The 23,125-nt window shown below is 37.5% G+C and overlaps 1 protein-coding gene across 1 annotated transcript in view; it reads left to right on the top strand.

The window, feature by feature from the left end:
• LOC144957612 (uncharacterized) overlaps positions 1-8,795 on the top strand; it is an 18,510-nt gene extending 9,715 nt beyond the window's left edge. Inside the window, exons 5-9 of the mRNA XM_078888955.1 lie at positions 2,880-2,974; positions 4,928-5,033; positions 5,290-5,463; positions 5,862-6,022; positions 8,751-8,795. Coding sequence (XP_078745081.1) covers positions 2,880-2,974; positions 4,928-5,033; positions 5,290-5,463; positions 5,862-6,022; positions 8,751-8,795 — 581 coding nt within the window. The remainder of the gene's footprint in view (positions 1-2,879; positions 2,975-4,927; positions 5,034-5,289; positions 5,464-5,861; positions 6,023-8,750) is intronic.
• Positions 8,796-23,125: the final 14,330 nt, after the last annotated feature.

Here is a 23,125-nt window from a genome sequence, read left to right as displayed (position 1 = left end):
ACTTTATTACACCTTCCTCAATGTGTTATATAAACGCCATTATTTTAAAAAATTAGGTATTATTATCATTATTTCGGTTTGATGCATAACCACCGAAAATCAAGGGATGCTACTCATGCTAGACATTACCAATCGTATATAATTACGAAGCTACGTCCCTTATGTCTAACGGTAGAAACTTTACTTTATTATCCCTTAATTTTGAGATAGTGCTAGCTATATACTATGCTGATAATCCGTGATTAGTGCAACAAACGTGCAAATTCCCTCCCATTTTTTTCTGTATCTCAACTGTGGCATGTTGACAGCAGTAATTTCGTAAGCTACTCAGAATAAAATGGATGGATAGAATTAAAAATGAAGAAGTATGGAAAAGAACACAGCAGAGATTAAAAATGAAGAAGTATGGAAAAGAACACAGCAGAAACCAGTGGGAGAGGAAATAGGAAGAAGGCGATGGAGGTGGATTGGACACACCCTTATATTAGAAATAATGGCTCCACTATAACAAAGAATGTATTAGACTGGAACCCACGGGGTAGAAGATCAAGGTGAAGGCCACGGGGAACATGGAGAATAATTAAACAAGCTGATATAGAGAGAAGTGACAAGACATGGAACGAGATAAAAAAAAAAAAAAGTTAGCTCAGGATAGAGAAGGATGGAAACTGTTTGCCTGTGGCCTATATCCTGACCTAGGGTGAAAAAGGCAATGATGATGAATGGGGTGGGGGTGAGTTATTAACTAAATACCGATCTGTACCCTGCAGGGGCGGTTGGTCACATTGTATTTAAGGCGGCACAAATCCGAAATACAGAATCAAATTTTATTGGTCTAGTTAATTTATCTTAATTTGACCTACTTTGTATGTGTGTGTGTGTATGTGTGTGTGGAGGGGGGTATTGCAATTGTTTGCATATGTGCGTGTATTTGTGTGTGCGTGTATGTGTGTGTGTGTGTGTGGTGTGTGTGTGTGTTAGAATATTAACGAGACGTACTCACAAAAGAGCATCAATTATCTTGGACAAAACTTGTCTGTTAACTTTCACCTGTTCATTATAACGACTCACAGACGCAGCATGTCCTGTTTCCAACTGATTTCTTATATCTACAACGTTGAAAAGTTTATATTTAACAGCATCTGTGACATGGCGATTTGATTCAGAATGTTTCTTCAGTGCCTGAGGGATGTGCGAAATATCACTGAATCCTCCTGTTGTCCGTTATATCATACATCACCAAAAATCAAGCAATAAAAACAATGAAGCGTTTTACGGGTTTCACTGGCAGTAAGCCATTCAACATTTTAAAAATAATCATTATTAAATCGGCGCTGTCTCCTCGGTGTGTTAGAAACTAAGTTAAAATTCACTGGTTTGTGTGGACCTAAATCTTTCACCACTGTTTTCTCTTGAGGGGATAAGTGTCGGAATCGATCTTCAATTAAAAAATCAACATGATTCATGATTGGTTACAAATTACAGAATTAACTTTTTAAAATAAAATGATTCAAGATAAAAACAGGTAGGTTTCATAAACAATGACAACAGCGATAATACATTTTCTCTGAATACTAACGGTATGACACACAACTTTAGAATAATTGAATTTAAAAATCCACATTTAATTCCAAAAGCAAAGCACTTGTTAACTTCACACACAATCAGCGACATCTTTATGATTATACTATTATTAGACAATGCACACAATACAAGTTGAGTAGGGATCGTTGGGAGTGTGCGGGGATGAAGGACTCCGTGGGGTCAGGGATTTTTATTTATAGTACCATGGGGCTCTTCTCGGTGCATACTTTGTTTACTGTTCTTTTTATATTTAGTATATATTTAAGCAAAACCAACAATGATAAAATATATATTTATTGCCATTCTCTTCATCCGTATATCTAAGTGAAGCAAAGCCTCTTCTTTCAGTGATAAAACTGATAGGGTTTTAATTTACCCAAGTAGGACCTCAGGGCGTGCATCGCTAGATTGGCCGTCTTGGCCTAATTATTTTAGCAGTGAAAGACAATAGTTAGTTGGGGAGGGTGGGTGGAGGGAGATTGGGGAGTGGTAACTAACTTTCTTCAAGGTACAACAGAGTATAGGATAAGGACAGGACGGCCAAACGAATACTGGCTCATATAAACAAAAAAAACTTCCCCACCACACCACACCCTCGCTCATTGTCACCCCGCGCAGGCAACGGGGGAAAGATGAAACGTGCCGATTTGACGCTACCTTCGTGGAGCGACGCACGAGTCATCAAATATTAAATTCAAAACAAAAAGCAGTATATGCTAAATTTTTAATTTTATCAAAATTTTAAAATTGAAGTTTTTTGTTTGGTTGACATGCTAATCTACGGAAAATATAGGGCGGCACAAAACAACTTCGCTCTATTGACCGACCGCCAGTGGTACCCTGCCCTTCAGTATACAGGTCTGATAACCCAAATTGTTATAATGGAAATACTATCAAACCATCCCCAAGGTATATCCATCACAACACAGTTCAATCAAGCCCATTTTTGCATTGGGTTATCAGACCCGATAATATGTCTACCTATATGATAAAGCGTTGGGATGGTCGTTATCTTTGAGCAACCTAATTCCCCCTACTATTAAGAATGATAATAATAGTAATGATAATAAAACAAACCACAAAACAAAACACAATAAGCAAACAAAGCAAAACAAGTTTTATAAAACCACCATCCCCATCCTACCCCCCCCCCCCCCCCCCAAAAAAAAAAAAAAAATCCCCCAAAAAAGAACAACAACATTAAGATATCAAATAAATAAATAAATAAATAAATAAATTTGCTTCAAAATGTATAAATTACACACTTATTTTATCCTTCCCAGTAACACCGGAAGCTCTTTGGAAAGGTGACCGTTACATCAAAGACAACGACTTTGCCCCGATTCTCTTGTTTGATGCCAACGGATACATCGCTGGGATTCAGACGGCGGTAAACTTGATTGGCACTTAGCTGTCGTGGCGGCGATTGTAATGGCGGTGGTAGTGGTGGTTTTAGTAATAGTGGTGGTGGTGGTGAAGGTGGTAGTGTTGGCGGTAGTGCTGGTGGTGGTGAAGGTGGTAGTGTTGGAGGTAGTGGTGGTTGGAGTTGTGGTGGCTATAGTAGTTTTGTTAGTGGTGGTGCTGTTTTTATTTATTTTAATTTTATTATTATTGTTATTATTTTTGTTTGTTGGTGGTGGTGGCTGTAGTAATGGTGGTGGTGGTGGTGGTAGTAGTATTAGTGGTGGTAGTAATGGTGGTGGTGGTGATGGATGGTGGTAATGGTGGTGGTTGTGGTGGTGGTTTTGTTGGTGGCTATGGTACAAGTCTGCTGATGTAGTTGGCGATGGTGGCAGTAATCCAGTACTAGTGCTAGCAGAGGTAATAGTTTAGTAGTAGTAGTAGTAGTAGTAGTAGTAGTAGTAGTAGTAGTAGTAGTAGTAGTAGTAGTAGAAGTGGTATTAGTAGTAGCAGTAGTATAATAATAATAGCAGCAATAGCATCAGCAACAGTGTCGGCAACATTAGCAGCAGTAGCAGCAGCAGTAGCAGCAGCAGCAATAGTAGTAGTATTAGTAGTAGTAGTAGTAGTAGTAGTAGTAGTAGTAGTAGTAGTAGTAGTAGTAGTAGTAGTAGTAGTAGTAGTAGTAGTAGTAGTAGTAGTAGTAGTAGTAGTAGTAGTAGTAGTAGTAGTAGTAGTAGTAGTAGTAGTAGTAGTAGTAGTAGTAGTAGTAGTAGTAGTAGTAGTAGTAGTAGTAGTAGTAGTAGTAGTAGTAGTAGTAACTTCTTGTTGTATTTGTGCTTGTGATTGTGTTAGTGATAGCGGTAGTTCAAATTCAAAGTGGAAGTGTCGCAACCGAAAAAAACTGCCAACATTTCGCAAGGCAACTACAGAAAAAAATTTAATGAAAAAATTAGATCTAAAAAACGTTAAAACAACAAAACTGTGAGCTTTTATATAGTCTAGATAGATGTGTAATGTGTTCAGCGCTGGAAGGCTGCTATTCACAGAACTCTTAAAATTATTGCATTTTACGGCTGTTTTTAGTGTTATTTCTATAATAAGACGAATGATTTTTATTTCATATTCAGAGGATTGATGACTTTGTACTGCTTTTTAAAAAATGTTGTGGATTTTAAACAATTGATTTAGCGAAGTTTTGTAAATTTTGCAAAGATTTTATCAACTTTAAAGACCATTTTTATTTACGTTTTTTGATTTTAAGGAGTTAATTTAATCTAATTACAACGGTCGACGATGAACATCGAAAATGACAACACCTTATTATTGTTATAAGTATTCACCCCAGCACCTACACACACTATGACACTCAATTAATAATGCACCAAATTTAGAAATTGTGAACACTTTGAAATCTTTTGAATTAATCAAGGCACGCAGAGAAAAAAAAGAAGAGGAAAGAAATGTGGAAGAAACAAATACAGAAACAAAGAAAAGAAAAAAAAACCCAACTCTGTCAAATTAAACTGCGGAGGTAAAAATAAACAAAGGCCAATACAAACAATAACTGGACACCGACCAACTGTTCACTCACGACACACACAGCCACCGGCTACACTGACACACACACACACACTCATTAATATGTATATATATATATATATATATATATATATATATATATATATATATATACATATACATACTATATATATATATATATATATATATATATTATATATATTATATATATATATATATATATATATATATATATATTATATATATATATATATATATAATATCAATTTTCATAATTTATATGCAATTTGAACAAAGTTTTTAATTTGTTTTGTTGAAGACAATGGATACAAATTTAAAGTGACAAGATTGCGTCCCCTTGTATTATAGGAAATGTATAATATTACAATAACGTTCACAGATTACAAAAGACAAAAGGACCGGCTACCCAGAGAACCTGAGACCCCCTTTTGTTTATGATGAATTAACTGACAGATGGGTTGTATCGGCGTACTTTGTATCACCAGGCGAGTCATTCATTTATCCATTTCATAGTTGTTCTTTATTTGTTTTTTTGTTGTGTTTTAATTGTTGTTGTTTTCTTTTTTAATATTTGACGTTTTCTTTGTTTTGTTTTGTTTTTTTAATTTTATTTTTGAAGCAGTTTATGTATTATTCCTGTGGTTAACTACTTCGGAGAATTGCGAGGTAGAAGCATGGAAATCATTTATAGTAAAAAATGTTTTGCAATTCACTATTTATATTATAATTCTGTTTCCTCAGCAAACATATGTACAACGGGACGTTCCGCCTTTGAATTTGATAGCGACGGAACCGGAAATAATCTGTACATCCAAAATGGAACCGACCCGGATAGAGACTCTGTGTTGATTCCAAAACAGGAGAGCAATCTGGAGGGAACAGGATGGGGAAGGGGCAAATGTTTCTACACTATGGGTGAGTCATATGTGTACTTATATAACCCAAATCTGATAACCCAAATCATTATGGGCGCATTCTTGTGATGGATATACTCTCAAACCAATTCCAAATATGGTCCATTGCAACAATGTTTCGGTTATCAAACCTGCAAATAATAATATAGGCACATCGACGAGGTCGATCATCTCATTTTTCCTTTTATTCTTTTCTTTTGGAGGGGGAAGAGGGTGATGATGCAGATGGTGACAATGAAGATGATAACGACGATAACGACAACGATTATTATTATTATTATTATTATTATTATTATTATTATTATTATTATTATTATTATTATTATTATTATTATTATTATTATTATTATCATTATTATTATTATTATCGTTATTAATTAATTAATTATTTCCTTGCAGGCGTCCATTATTGGTACGAATTGAGTCCGGACAAAAAATGTGACGAACTTTTTCCAATGTTTCTTCTGTACCACCGTGGCCAGTTGAAGGCGTTTGGCTGGGCCATGGTGACCTACGTAAGGTCACCGTCCTATGAACATGTCACATGGCCTGTGTATCCCGTAAGATATTATTATTATTATTATTATTATTATTATTATTATTATTATTATTATTATTATTATTATTATTATTATTATTATTATTATTATTATTATTATTATTGGATATTAATTAGTAGTTACTTGATTTGTTTTTGTTTTTATTTTTAACGCATTAATCACTCTCATAGTTATCCACAGCCGTCTGCCCATCCTTCCAACTACCATCATCATCATCATCATCATCATCATCATCATCATCATCATCATCATCATCATCATCATCACCCTCTCTTCTTTCTGTTCTACCTCCTCCTCCTCCTCTTCTCCCTCTTCCAAATCATAATCATCCTCCTCCTCCTCATCCTCATCATTATCACATCATCATCATCATCATCATCATCATCATCATCATCATCATCATATCATCATCATCATCATCATCATCATCATCATCATCATCAGCAGCAGCAGCAGCAGCAGCAGCAGCAGCACCTCCTCTTCCTCCTGATATACATCCTCCTTCTCCTCCTCCTCCTCCGTGTACACACAGTTGTTATCATTCTTGTAATTTGATTATAACGGTGATGGGTGTGATGCATAGCAAACTATATATAGATGCAAGAAGGCTGATATGTGATGGTGGTGGTAGTAGTGGTGGTGGTAATGATCCATGAAGTCGGAAAAAAAATCATAGTGGTACATTTCATATGTTAAATATATTCAACATCACATATTATTATGTTCCACTATATTATAGCCTAAGGGCTAACCCACACCGGAGTCTGACTCCGACAACCGGACACTGCCGTCCTCTGCCGTCTTCCGGATAAAGACGTCGGGCACGGACAAAATACTAAGAATAAAGTTGGTTATAGCATGTGGCCACACTTTGTAAACTAGAGAATTCGAATAATATGGATATAGATAGTATGCGCTTGGCTAACAAGCTCACAAAATTGCCATCCCGACGTATAACAGACCAACACACAAAACTTTGTGTAACCATGAACTTTTATAGTCTGGATAATACACTCCAGTGAGAATTACTCATAAACGTGGGTGGCCAAAAAAAAAAAAAAAAACAATAACAAAGACCTGAGTGAGTCAATGTTATTCTATCTCTATCGCAATATCCATTAAACATGCTCAAAGCGCTTTACAAGCCAACAGCGGGGGTCCCGATAGCTCAGCTGGTAGAGCACTGGCTTCACAAACAAATGGATCTAATCGATCTCGGATGCAGTCGAGATTTCTTTCTGACCCCCCTCTGTCCACCCAGTAGTGATTGGGTAGCTGGATCTGTTAAAGAAAGTACTTTACAACAGGCTAGCGTCCTATCCAAAGGGTAGCGAGCAACTGCTATTGTCCATTTCACGATATAGAAACCGGGATACACTCCATCTCGATGAGCCTAACGGCTATGAAAGACTACTTTTATACATACATACTAGCCAACAACAACAATCAACATACAGGATGAGGCATAACGCAAGTTAGGCAATATTACTATTTTTCTCCCGACAGAAACAACGCTGTTAACGGCAAGGTACTAATTTTCACCTGAGTACAGTGAGCGAATGTGAGTAAAGAGTCTTCTCCAAGGATTCAACTAGGCGCCCTCAGATCTGTACTCGAATCTTGACCCTCCCTCCGAAGGCGGCAACTTCTATTCCACACTGATCTAGCAGTCTTTCATTTTTAATTATATTCGGCAAGTTTTTGTTGGCCATATTTAGATTAAATTCACGTTTTTTCTTCCGCTCCATTTCGACATATGTATTAAACAAATGGATCTTTATATACCGCAATATCCACTAAACGTGCTCGAAGCGCTTTACAAGGGGTCCCTGGCCAACAGCAACACTTAACATATAGGACGGGGTATGGCGCCTTTTTTTTCTAGTTATATTACATTTTTTTTCGGACAGAAATAACGCTGTTAACGGTCAGGTACTCATTTTACATCTGAGTACGGTGAGAGTATGTGAGTAAACAGCCTTTTCCAAGAACTCTACTGTGGGCCGAGCGAGGCTCGAACCCAGGACCTTCCGATCCGAAAGCGAGTGTCATACACTAGGCCACATAGCCACACAGACATACTACCTGATTGACGTGGTGGGGCATATTTATTCAGCATCGAGTTTCGCGAGGGAAATATTAATTCACTCCTAGAGGGATTATTTCATTACAGAACGTCAGTAAGAAAACTTTGGAGGTCGATGTGTGGCTTCTGTGTTTGAGGGTTTGTGGCCTGGCATTTAGCCTACTAAAAAGTTCATTGTTACAATTCAAGAATAAGATCTTAAAACAAAGGAAAGTAAATTGTTGTTTGTTTGTTTGCTTAAAAAAAATAAGGATCTCATCGGTTGTAGTATCGAATACAAGTCACTGTTCACTTTCTTTTGGTGGTTGTCGCCTTGGTTTTTTTTCCTTTGACCGTGGCAGGCTATGAGTTTACGAAGGCTACGCTACATTCAGCGCTATGATGTCATGGATGCGTAAGACGCTAGCTTGACTATCACAAAGTGGGTACTTTCCGCCAGACCTAAGCCTAAGTCTAAGCTTTCCAATCACATTTGGGGTGACAGGAGGGGAGAGAGGGGGAGGGGAGGTCCCCCAAAAAACATAAAAAATACTAGATACCAATCCCATTGTTTGTGAAGCGAGTGCTCTACCAACTGAACTGTCGGGACATTCCGCCTAATTTCGTGGTACTTAACTACGAATTTCTATTGGCTCTTGACAGGTCTGGACACAATTCCATCAACGTCATCGCCACAATAAAAATTAAATTTAAAAATTTAAATTTGGATCAGAAAACTCGTCTTTCCAGTATCGTTCAATTAAAATGACCCTCATTTTGATAAAAACTTTCAAACCTGGGACTCCTGCAGAATTCCCAGGTTTGATAATCTTTGCCATCATTTTAATCCATCGATATTAGAGGGACAAATTCTCTGACCCAAATTTAAGATACACGTTTTTTTAATCAGAGTACGGCAGCGTTTGAGTGTCATTGGCACTTATGATCGCATTCCAGATATCATGGCTATTCCATATTTTGTACGTACATATATATATACATACATAAATCTGGCCCCGCGGTTTTTTGCACAGCTTGCGGCCGCAAAATTAGGGAAAATTTTCTGATTTGCATTGCAACCGCAAAATCTGCACGTTTTGCAAATTTTTGACAAAAAAAAAATAAATCTCTCTTTGATTTTTTTGGGGGGGAGGGGGGGGGGGGGGGGGGGTTGTTGCGAAATTTGCGTTCCCGCATTGACAGTAATTTTATATTGTAATTTTGTTTTCCCAACTTTGTGCCTAATTCCAAATCAGCATAATTTCTGGCAAAATTTGCATTTTTTGTCCCATAATTTTGAGTTTGAAATTGCGTAATTCCGCGGAGATATTTTATTACATGGGTTGCATGTAGAAGTTAGTTGGCCAGCAATTAAGCTTAATAGCCAATATTCTCAACACAAACATATAACATAGAAACAATTGAGACATTGAGTATGCTCCGGTATATGGGGTGAATTTTTAATTCAGAAAAGTGAGTGGAGCAGGCACTTATGTTGGTAACAACAAGAGATGAAGTGATTAGAAAAGTACCAGAAGACAATAAATAGAGAATAAAAAATTTTCGCGGCAGTGATGGGGGTTTGAACCCGCGACCTTATTGGTACAACTCCGCGAAGGTTGTGTGTGTGTTGGACCCACGATCTCCTGTAGTCGGTGAGAGAGAGCTCTAGTAATGAATGACCTGAGTTAGATACGATTTTTTTTAGGGATCGTGGATAATTCATATGGTAGAGTCACGCTCTCACTGGCCAGGCGGAGTTGTCGTACCAATAAGGTCCCGGGTTCAAACCCTCATCACCGCCGCGAAAAAAAATTATTCTCTATTGTCTTCTGGCACTTTTCTACTCACTTCATCTCTTGTTGTTACCAACATAAGTGCCTGCTCCACTCACTTTTCTGGTAGAAAGTAGTCGCATTCTGTATAGAGCAATCAATGGGCTTCAAAACAGTATGTGCAGATTTGTCCCTTCCCTGTGGAACTCCCGCCTACTGCCGTTCTAATTCAGTCATGTCTGAAGATCAGGATTTGGCCCAATATGAGTCGTTCGAAGCTTGTACGATTACTCTATTTTTTTCTGCAGAATTCATCATTTTCTTGAGTAAATTTTGAAATATTTTTTTTCAAAAAACCGCGGGGTCAGATATATACATGATATCGACTATGTATACATACATAGATACATACATACATACATACATACATACATACATACATACATACATACATACATACATACATACATACATACATACATACATACATACATATATATGCTTTTTCTTATTAATTCATTTATGTAAATTGAATAATTAATTAAATCATATTTATTGATTTACTCATTCGTTGGTTCATATCTTGGTTTATCCATCCATGTGTTCATTCATTCATATGAATAATAATGTGTTCTTAGGTATTTCTCTCTTATCCATAGTGTATTAGAGAAGAAGAAGAAGAAGAAGAAGAAGAAGAAGAAGAAGAAGAAGAAGAAGAAGAAGAAGAAGAAGAAGAAGAAGAAGAAGAAGAAGAAGGAGGAGGAGGAGGAGGAGGAGGAGGAGGAGGAGGAGGAGGAGAAGGAGGAGGAGAAGAAGAAGAAGAAGGAGGAGGATAAGGAGAAGAAGAAGAAGAAGAAGAAGAAGAAGAAGAAGAAGAAGAAGAAGAAGAAGAAGAAGAAGAAGAAGAAGAAGAAGAAGAAGAAGAAGAAGAAGAAGAAGAAGAAGAAGAAGAAGAAGCAGGAGGAGGAGGAGGAGGAGGAGGAGGAGGAGGAGGAGGAGGAGAGGAAGTGGGTAAATAGTATCAATAAATATATATAAAAGTATAAATGACTGTCAATAACAGATGAAGGAATATTTCAAATTTGATATCCCAACTGCCTAGTTTGTATTTTACTTAGATGTCATTCATTTAGTATTGATCTCGTGGCTTCTCTTTGAGTGAGGCAATGAAATTCTATTAAGGGTGCAATGTTTTCATTTTTACCTTAGCCCGTACTTCATGGTAAGATAATCATCCTAATCTTTTCATACATACATCCCGACTTTAAATAAACACATACAATACGCACACTCGCACCCTCACGAACACACACACACACACAGTGGAAGGGGTGGGGGCGGGGGCCGTATGACCGTATGGCGCACATAAATACACGTATTAACGATGCCTAACGGACATACTGACAAATTAATCTAAGATAACACGCCTACGCGCGGCTATGTGGTCTAGTAGTATGACTCTCGCCTTCGGATAGGAAGATCCAGGGTTCGAGACCTACTCAGAGCGGGGCATGGTTGAGTCCCAAGAAAAGGCTCTTTACTCACATTCTCTCACCGCAGTCAGGTGTAAAATGAGTACCTGGGCGTTAACAGCATTGTCTCCGTCGGAAAAAAATTGTGATATCTCCTAACAGACTCATGTCTCGTCCTACATGTTGTGTTGCTGTTGGCTTGAGACCCGTTGCAAAGCGCTTTGAGCACGTTTAGTGAATTTTGCGAGATATAAATGCTCTATTTTCAAAAAATAATCTTGTCGATATATCGATACGAGGTTAGGTAACAGCTGGCTTCTGTTGTAACTGTTGTTATCAATGAAATTAAATTGTCACAGTCGACACTTTTGGGTCAACGATTATATAGACGTCTATTTTAAACTCAAAACAAATCCATCAAATCAGGTATGTACAACATCGAGGCAAGAACCGTCTGCCAATTCTCAGAATTGCGTAGTATAAATAAATAAATAAATAAATAAATAAATTGATAAATGAAGAATAAATAAATAGATAAATAAATTCATAAATATTGTCATATAACTGGTTTCAAACGGTGCAAATCGACGAAGATATGTATATTGGATTCAGTTGGGTGAAATGACGATGGGGTGTTTAACTTTGTGGGGATGGGATCGAAACATCGATTAATGGATAAAGGATCAAGCAGATGAAAGACAAAAAAAAAAAAAAAAAACAACAAACGAAACCCCAAACATCCCGATGAAGATATCGGTTTCAGTTGGGTGAAATGACGACGGGATGTTTAATTTTGTGGGGATGGGATCGAAACATCGATTAATGGATAAAGGATCAAGCAGATGAAAGATTGTGTAAACTGCGTCAACAGCAGCAGATGGCTGTGATGGCTAGTGACCCCACCCCCACAGTCGCCGGCCACCACTACCATCAACACCACCATGCCATGCCCTTGTGTTTGTTTGTTTGTTTGTTTGTTTTTTTTTTTGTTTTTTTTTTTTTTGAATCGTTACAAAACAACATCTATAAATTCCTTCTTGAGTCTGAAAAGAAAATTGAAAAACTATATGGCAGGTTCACTTCAGATAGGTTGAAAGATCTTAAGCCATTTAATTTAGCATACATTCAAACCAGGGACCTACTATAGTAATCTTAAGTAGGCCATAATTCAAACTGAACCCAAGTCTTTTCGAGAGAAAGCATCATACAAGCAAAAAGCCAAATTTGGTTTTTTGAAGTAATCGTTACTGTATGTTTAATCGTGATAAACTGACTTGTTTTTAAAAAAATACAAATCTGTTATCCAATTTAAATTTCATTCTGACCGTCAATTCTAACTTAAAAGTTTCAATGGGAGCGATCTATATTCAGCTTTTCGTCTAACCAAGTCATCGATCACATGATTTGTTGCTGTCCAAGGATTGGATATTTCCCTGTAAATGTAAACACGCTGTTTTGTTTATGAAAGCTGTAAACATACACACGTGTCAAGCTGATCAAAATGACCAATCGTAATGTTAGATATTTCAAAAACGGTGAATACTTTTCACTATGTAGGTCACTTTGAACACATTTTGCAACGTGACCAATTTTTTTTAAATTTATGACCTCGAGCACATGTAAAGGTAATAATATAGACCATCCCCATTACGACTCAAGGTGGAGGTGACATTCAATTAATTAGCACAACAGCCAGTCTTGGACCTCCTGCTGGGTGAGATGTAGTAACGCACGACACGTTGCCTCGGGTATAAAATTAAAGACATAAAAACAACCTTTATTATCAATCTCAATGGTTGCGACACTGATCAAGTTGAACTTGACACACAAAGACTTACAAAGTGGTCTTGGACGTGAGTAGGGTTTAAATAAAACAAAAACAGAACAAGAACAACAAAAACACGAAAGTTTACATGCGGCTTAAAAATACAAATCTTTGTGGCGGTGACATTGGTCGAGTAGTTGGTCTCCGACTCAGATGTGTACACGATGTAGGAAAACAGGAAAACACATTCCCTCTGGCCATCCATGTCATTTTCTTACGACATAAATACCTTGCAATAATAATATGTCTTTCTCGGCAGCGCAATTAACCAGTTGACCAATCATTTGTACACGATGTAGGATAACACAACACATTCCCCCTGGCCATCCATGTCATTTTCTTACGACATAAATACCTTACAATAATAATATTATGTCTTTCTCGGCAACGCAAACCAGTTGACCAATTATGTGTACACGATGTAGGAAAACACAACACATTCCCCCTGGCCATCCATGTCATTTTCTTACGACATAAATACCTTACAATAATAATAATATTTTGTCTTTCTCGGCAAACAAACCAGTTGACCAATTATGTGTACACGATGTAGGAAAACACAACACATTGCTCCTGGCCATCCATGTCATTAAGCTGTCACAAGAAACTTATCAAAACATTGCAGTTAAAAAAAGAAAAGAAAGTAAGACGGGAAGGGGGGTGGGGAGAGAGAGAGAGAGAGAGAGAGAGAGAGAGAGAGAGAGAGAGAGAGAGAGAGAGAGAGAGAGGAAGTGTGCCTTTCAAAGTAGGTTATATTTAAAATATAAGGAAATGGATAAACTAAAAATCAAAAATATAGTTTGTGTAGCAAATACAACAATCACGCATTTCTGTTCATTTCAACTTAATATCAATTTTTGGCATCCAGTTCATCCATAGAAGTTTAGGTCTACCCCCCAAAATAATATTATCGTTTTGATAAAATGTGTCACATATTATTACAGCCTTACCGGAATTGTATAATTTATTGATTTAGTCATCCCTCCACACGACACGCACAAAGTTAAATTTCTACCAGGTGCTGAATATTCCCCTCTCCCTATAGCCCTACTATAATGACTCTTTTAGTACGCCATGCCTCTCCCCCATCCGTGATTTCGTTCTTTCGGATTAAAAAAAAAAGAATATACATATCTATTTAAAAATGTTTTTTTAATGTGTATGCTTATTTTTGATAATGAGTTTAGTTATACCCATGATCAAAATAAATAAGCAAACGCATTCAAATGCGTCCTCATTTTTTTATTAGCGCCCTGAGCACATTTGATTGGAAGTGTGCGCTTTATAAATGCTTTGTTATTATTATTATTATTATTATTATTATTATTATTATTATTATTATTATTATTATTATTATTATTATTATTATTATTATTGTTATTATTATTATTGATATTATTATTATTATTATTATTATTATTATTATTATTATTATTATTATTATTATTATTATTATTATTATTATTATTATTATTATTATTATTATTATTATATTATTATTATTATTATTATTATACCCAAAAATAACAACAAGGAAAGAACCCCCCCCCCCCCCCCCTAAAAAAAAACAGAAAAAAAAGACGAGAACAATAAAAGCAAAAAAAAAAAAAACAAAAACAAAATAACCCAACTGACAAAAAAACAACAAACGAAACCCCAAACATCCCGATGAAGATATCGGTTTCAGTTGGGTGAAATGACGACGGGATGTTTAATTTTGTGGGGATGGGATCGAAACATCGATTAATGGATAAAGGATCAAGCAGATGAAAGACAAAAAAAAAAAAACAACAAACGAAACCCCAAACATCCCGATGAAGATATCGGTTTCAGTTGGGTGAAATGACGACGGGATGTTTAATTTTGTGGGGATGGGATCGAAACATCGATTAATGGATAAAGGATCAAGCAGATGAAAGATTGTGTAAACTGCGTCAACAGCAGCAGATGGCTGTGATGGCTAGTGACCCCACCCCCACCCCCACCGTCACCACTACCATCAACACCACCATGCCATGCCCTTGTGTTTTTTTATTTGTTTTTTGTTTTTTGAATCGTTACAAAACAACATCTATAAAATTCCCTCTTGAGCCTGAAAAGAAAATTGAAGAACTATATGGCAGGTTCACTTGGGATAAGTTGAAAGATCTTAAGCCATTTACTTTAGCATACATTCAAACCAGGGCCCTACTATAGTACTCTTAAGTAGGCCATGATTCAAACCGAACCCAAGTCTTTTCGAGAGAATGCATCAAACAAGCGAAAGCCATATTTGGTTTCTTTAAGTAATCGTTGCTGTATGTTTAACGTTACACAAACCGTGATAAACTGACTTGTTTTTAATATAAGTCTGTTTTCCAATTTAAATTTCATTCTAATCGTCAAATCTTACTAAAACGTTTCAATGGGAGCGATCTATATTCAGGTTTCGTCCAACCAAGTCATCGATCACATGATTTGTTGCTGTCCAAGGATTGGATATTTCTTAGTAAATGATTGTAAACACGCTGTTTTTTTTTAAAATGGGAGTTGTAAATATACTCACGTGTCAAGCTGGTCAAAATGACCAGGGGCGTGGCTATATTGGTTGATTTGGTGCCTGGCACCGCATCCATCTTTTAAAAATGGATTACAGTATTAAAAAAAAAAAAAGGCTGAGAAATGGTATATCCCGCCTCTTATTTATTTGAGTAGATAAGTCTTTACTTTAAAGTTTTTTCTTTCTTTTGTATTTACAAATATAGCATGTTTTTAGTCATTTTCTTCTGATTCTGGCACCACCCTATACTATAAGCATGCCATGCCACTGAAAATGACCAATCGTGATGTAACACCTTTCCAAAACTGTGAATACTTTTCACTAGGTAAGTCACTTTGAACACATTTTGCAACGTGACCAATGACCTCGAGCACATGTAAAGGTATATATAGAATATAGAGGATCCCCATGACGACTCAAGGTGGAGGTGACATTCAATGGGTATTACAGAAGGTCTTGGGCCTCCTGCTGGGTGAGATGTAGTAACACCGGGGCATTCAGAGTGTGTGGTAGCCTTGAGTAACACACGACACGTTGCCTCGGGTATAAAATTAAAGACATAAAAACAACCTTTATTATCAATCTCTATGGTTGCAACACTGATCAAGTAGAACTTGATACACAAAGACTTACAAAGTGGCATTTGACATGAGTACGATTTTAATCTTAAAAAAAAAAAGAACAAGAACAAAAAAAACACGAAAGTTTGCACGCGGTCAAAAAATAATATCCTCTGAATTAATCTTTGTGGCGGTGACATTGGTCGAATAGTTGGTCTCAGACTCAGATGTGTACACGATGTAGGAAAACACGACACATTCCCTCTGGCCATCCATGTCCTTTTCTTATCTACCATATAATAGATAGTTCGAAGTTGACGTCACGCGGGTCTTTGTTCACAGGCGTTTATTGCTTTCAGTTTAGTTCGCCAGGTAAATCTAGCCAGTCTAGTGATGATGAGTCATAGCTTTACACTGAGAGAGGGAGACAATTTTTTCGCCGTTTTGATCGATTTTTTCTGAATTTCAAACTAATGTAGTATTGCCGTTATTAAGTGTAGCAAAAATATTTTTATACTACCAAACAGTTTATTAACAGAGTTTTCATTGATTATTTAATCATTATTATGATGTTGTTAAAAAGCAAGAGGGATAACCCATGAAATTGATACATAAATTTAAGTGAATTAAAATTTTTAAGAGAATATTTTAACATGTTCAACACTTAATATCTTAAAACAAAGGTAATGGAAATGATGTTGAATATCTGTAGAATGTAGACATATAAATTATATACCAGTAGATTGAGGCGTTTTTGAGATATCAGTTCACCTGTACGTAAAAGTAAGGATTTTGAGTACGGTAAAATTAAAATCCAATCACAGCATTGTCTTAATAGAAATTTTTTAATAAACCAGAAACATAGTCAAATGTGATTCACTTATATTTATCCCAGAATCAACGAATTATAAGAATTCCATTAAAAATTGTTATATAAGGACACTCATTTAAAGACAATTTAAACCACTAAGAAAATCTTAAAGAGTTCCTATAATTTTCATAACCTTATTTTTGAGATATCCGTGCCCATTACTTTTTTTTATGTACTTGACTTGCACCTCTTTTAATTTGTGTGCCATATAGACTGCATATAGCACATCACTGGTGAAAGATTAGGATCATATTCACCTCATTAAGTATTGTTTCTTGTTCAGAGTTTTCTCATTGAACCAATCGCATCGCATTTCTTTAAATTATGTATCAGTGAGATACATTTCTCGCAAATTGAAATATTAAAATATGTCAGAATTTCACATTTATATTTATAGTCAATTGTTGATAACGTCTAGAGTCTTTTAATCCTCTCAGCACGGCTCTGTACTCTTTCACAACAAATTCGACATATTTCATTTGTACTGGTGTGATGACCGTCTTCAGTGTGTCTCTTCATAACCTGAACAGAACTTAAATAAGTAAATGTAAGAAATATCTAAAATTCCCGCTTAAATTCAATGAAATCAAATTAAATAAATGTCTCTTATCATCACTATCTAGTTTTATTATTGGGTTTCTAAAAGATCATGAAATATTTTCTTCTTTGTTGGTAACAAAATAATTATTGAGATTCCTTTCCCCACCCTCTATTCTTAAATCCCTGAATCTACATAATAAAGTACAGTAGAACATAAAAGTAACGTACTCGGAAATAGCGAGTAAAATCTAAATCCCCGTTTTTTTCTCTTATTTGAGTCAATAAAATAAGCATGCAAGTAGCGAGTATGAAAAAGAGGTCAACTCGGAAATAACGAGCATTTCCTGCCCCAGCCTAGGACTTCGAACGAAGTAAAGCAAAACACCAGACAAGGGCGATTTAAATATTTTTAGCCTAGCTTCTTTTCTTTTCTTATTTTTCGTTACGAGTAATATTACATAGTAGCCTAGTCTAGAGTACATAGTAGGGGAAACAAATTTGGGTGGGGGTTGGGTGTGTGTGTTTGTGTGCGTGTGGGAGTCAATTATTCACCCAATGTGGTGCCCAGTCAACATGCCTCACTTCGCAGCATCGGTCAGCGAGTCGCATTCGTTAACGAACGACACGATCAGCGAGAGAGGGGAGCGTGGAACCATCATTTCAGTGGGTCAGTGATTGAGTGATGCGCTTGCTTACCTTGTGTTCGTGGATAGCTCACACGGTAGAGCCACGCTCTCACCTGCCAGGCGGAGTTTGTCGTACCAATAAGGTCGCAGGTTCAAACCCCACCACCGCCGCGAAAAATTTTTATTCTCTATTGTCTTCTGGCACTTTTCTATTCACTTCATATCTTGTTGTTACCAACATAAGTGCCTGCTCCACTCACTTTTCTGAATTAAAAATTCACCCCATACACCGGAGCATACTCAATGTCTCAATCGTTTCTATGTTATAGGTTTGTGTTGAGAATATTGGCTATTAAGCTTAACTGCTGGTCAAAATTATTCGCGATGGTGGTGTACGAACGAATCGGTGGTCTCAAGAAGTGGGTGAGAGAGGGATCTAGTAATGACTTTGAGTTTGAAACGAATATTTTTGTGTTCGTGGATAGCTCACACGGTAGAGCCACGCTCTCACCTGCCAGGCGGAGTTGTCGTACCAATAAGGTCGCAGGTTCAAACCCACCACCGCCGCGAAAAATTTTTATTCTCTATTGTCTTCTGGCACTTTTCTATTCACTTCATATCTTGTTGTTACCAACATAAGTGCCTGCTCCACTCACTTTTCTGAATTAAAAATTCACCCCATACACCGGAGCATACTCAATGTCTCAATCGTTTCTATGTTATAGGTTTGTGTTGAGAATATTGGCTATTAAGCTTAACTGCTGGTCAAAATTATTCGCGATGGTGGTGTACGAACGAATCGGTGGTCTCAAGAAGTGGGTGAGAGAGGGATCTAGTAATGACTTTGAGTTTGAAACGAATATTTTTGTGTTCGTGGATAGCTCACACGGTAGAGCCACGCTCTCACCTGCCAGGCGGAGTTGTCGTACCAATAAGGTCGCAGGTTCAAACCCCACCACCGCCGCGAAAATTTTTATTCTCTATTGTCTTCTGGCACTTTTCTATTCACTTCATATCTTGTTGTTACCAACATAAGTGCCTGCTCCACTCACTTTTCTGAATTAAAAATTCACCCCATACACCGGAGCATACTCAATGTCTCAATCGTTTCTATGTTATAGGTTTGTGTTGAGAATATTGGCTATTAAGCTTAACTGCTGGTCAAAATTATTCGCGATGGTGGTGTACGAACGAATCGGTGGTCTCAAGAAGTGGGTGAGAGAGGGATCTAGTAATGACTTTGAGTTTGAAACGAATATTTTTGTGTTCGTGGATAGCTCACACGGTAGAGCCACGCTCTCACCTGCCAGGCGGAGTTGTCGTACCAATAAGGTCGCAGGTTCAAACCCCACCACCGCCGCGAAAAATTTTTATTCTCTATTGTCTTCTGGCACTTTTCTATTCACTTCATATCTTGTTGTTACCAACATAAGTGCCTGCTCCACTCACTTTTCTGAATTAAAAATTCACCCCATACACCGGAGCATACTCAATGTCTCAATCGTTTCTATGTTATAGGTTTGTGTTGAGAATATTGGCTATTAAGCTTAACTGCTGGTCAAAATTATTCGCGATGGTGGTGTACGAACGAATCGGTGGTCTCAAGAAGTGGGTGAGAGAGGGATCTAGTAATGACTTTGAGTTTGAAACGAATATTTTTGTGTTCGTGGATAGCTCACACGGTAGAGCCACGCTCTCACCTGCCAGGCGGAGTTGTCGTACCAATAAGGTCGCAGGTTCAAACCCCACCACCGCCGCGAAAAATTTTTATTCTCTATTGTCTTCTGGCACTTTTCTATTCACTTCATATCTTGTTGTTACCAACATAAGTGCCTGCTCCACTCACTTTTCTGAATTAAAAATTCACCCCATACACCGGAGCATACTCAATGTCTCAATCGTTTCTATGTTATAGGTTTGTGTTGAGAATATTGGCTATTAAGCTTAACTGCTGGTCAAAATTATTCGCGATGGTGGTGTACGAACGAATCGGTGGTCTCAAGAAGTGGGTGAGAGAGGGATCTAGTAATGACTTTGAGTTTGAAACGAATATTTTTGTGTTCGTGGATAGCTCACACGGTAGAGCCACGCTCTCACCTGCCAGGCGGAGTTGTCGTACCAATAAGGTCGCAGGTTCAAACCCCACCACCGCCGCGAAAAATTTTTATTCTCTATTGTCTTCTGCACTTTTCTATTCACTTCATATCTTGTTGTTACCAACATAAGTGCCTGCTCCACTCACTTTTCTGAATTAAAAATTCACCCCATACACCGGAGCATACTCAATGTCTCAATCGTTTCTATGTTATAGGTTTGTGTTGAGAATATTGGCTATTAAGCTTAACTGCTGGTCAAAATTATTCGCGATGGTGGTGTACGAACGAATCGGTGGTCTCAAGAAGTGGGTGAGAGAGGGATCTAGTAATGACTTTGAGTTTGAAACGAATATTTTTGTGTTCGTGGATAGCTCACACGGTAGAGCCACGCTCTCACCTGCCAGGCGGAGTTGTCGTACCAATAAGGTCGCAGGTTCAAACCCCACCACCGCCGCGAAAAAAAAATTTTTATTCTCTATTGTCTTCTGGCACTTTTCTATTCACTTCATATCTTGTTGTTACCAACATAAGTGCCTGCTCCACTCACTTTTCTGAATTAAAAATTCACCCCATACACCGGAGCATACTCAATGTCTCAATCGTTTCTATGTTATAGGTTTGTGTTGAGAATATTGGCTATTAAGCTTAACTGCTGGTCAAAATTATTCGCGATGGTGGTGTACGAACGAATCGGTGGTCTCAAGAAGTGGGTGAGAGAGGGATCTAGTAATGACTTTGAGTTTGAAACGAATATTTTTGTGTTCGTGGATAGCTCACACGGTAGAGCCACGCTCTCACCTGCCAGGCGGAGTTGTCGTACCAATAAGGTCGCAGGTTCAAACCCCACCACCGCCGCGAAAAATTTTTATTCTCTATTGTCTTCTGGCACTTTTCTATTCACTTCATATCTTGTTGTTACCAACATAAGTGCCTGCTCCACTCACTTTTCTGAATTAAAAATTCACCCCATACACCGGAGCATACTCAATGTCTCAATCGTTTCTATGTTATAGGTTTGTGTTGAGAATATTGGCTATTAAGCTTAACTGCTGGTCAAATTATTCGCGATGGTGGTGTACGAACGAATCGGTGGTCTCAAGAAGTGGGTGAGAGAGGGATCTAGTAATGACTTTGAGTTTGAAACGAATATTTTTGTGTTCGTGGATAGCTCACACGGTAGAGCCACGCTCTCACCTGCCAGGCGGAGTTGTCGTACCAATAAGGTCGCAGGTTCAAACCCCACCACCGCCGCGAAAATAATTTTTATTCTCTATTGTCTTCTGGCACTTTTCTACTCACTTCATATCTTGTTGCTTACCTCATCAAACATGCCGAGTGCATACAAACACTCGCACACACACATACACGAAATCTTGATGGAAATGGAAGGGGTGGGTTTTAGGGGTGGATCAACTTCAACCTGTGGCCATCATTACGTAGTTAACGAAGGCCGTGTTCAACCCCGCCCTCACCCCACTTTATCCACACATAGTCATTTGCACGCACGCGCGGCACAAACACACATACACACACACACACACACACACACACACACACACATTTTGTCTTTGTACGGCCGAGTGACCTTTCCTGGAAACTCGGGAATAGCGAGAACTCGGAAATAGCGAGTAATTAGGAGTGGACCCGTCGAACTCGCTATTTCCGAGTTCTACTGTATATATCATATGAAAGATAATTTTATCTACTTTTCTCTGATCCCTCACACTTGATGGTAAAAAGTGTTGGTTTGATATTTTGAATTTTAAAATATTTCTTAAACTTATAATTTTAATAATTATTTTTTTAAAAATTCTGATTATTCAAAAGAGCAAAACACAAACTTATCATTTAATGATGTAAATAAAAATAATTGCGTCTTGTAGAGGAAAAATTGGCCTTTGTATCCATATATGTTTGAAAATTATGAAAAAGATGCTGCGTCCACAACGGGCTGAGATAATTGAGTATTTTTATGAAATTTCTATTACTCTCTGCCTGAGAGAAATTCAAAGCGATGAGATTTACCTGCAGACATAATTTATTGCCAATGCACCCCGTCTTGACAGCTGTTATCACTGTGGCTGATGGTGGATTGTTTACATTACTCGACGGTAGCCAGTGAGGGAAGAAGTAACTAAAGTGAAAGTTCGGGCCCTATTTAAACGGCTGTGTGTTATTAGTTTTTGCCATCCGCGTTTAGAGAAATTCTCACTAAACTGTATTAACCACCCTATAAAAGTTCATGGTTTACTCATAGTTTTGTGTGTTGGTCCGTTATATTTCCGGATGGCAATGTTGTGAGCTTCTTAGCCAAGCGCTTACTATCAATAGACACTACGGTATGTCTTTTTCGGCAATCAAAACACGGAATCTGTGATACACCTTCACACATGCTCGGACAAACATACTTGGTTGTTTATAAACAATAACGTGAATGAAATCAATCTCTGTGTCTGATCATGGTTATTGTTGTTAAACTGCCAAATGGGTGACTAGTTATCACACGATTTTCTCTATCATAATATTATAAACGTTTAAATTGATCTATAGTTTTCTGTGTTGGTTCTATTGATCAAGCGTTTGAACAGTGGGTATTTTACTTAGACACATACCATCGATAGAAAAACATGTGTCTTTCGCGATATTTACCAATCACTCCCATTGTTTACATTATGAGCTGAGTGACGTCAACTTCGTTCCTTCTTAATCCATCAGACTAAACCGTTCAATGTTA

This window comes from Berghia stephanieae, chromosome 12, assembly GCF_034508935.2.
Source record: "Berghia stephanieae isolate SIO BIC M18660-M18661 chromosome 12, UCSD_Bste_1.3, whole genome shotgun sequence".
Lineage (NCBI taxonomy): Eukaryota > Metazoa > Mollusca > Gastropoda > Nudibranchia > Aeolidiidae > Berghia > Berghia stephanieae.
This window is presented reverse-complemented; position numbering and strand designations above follow the sequence as displayed.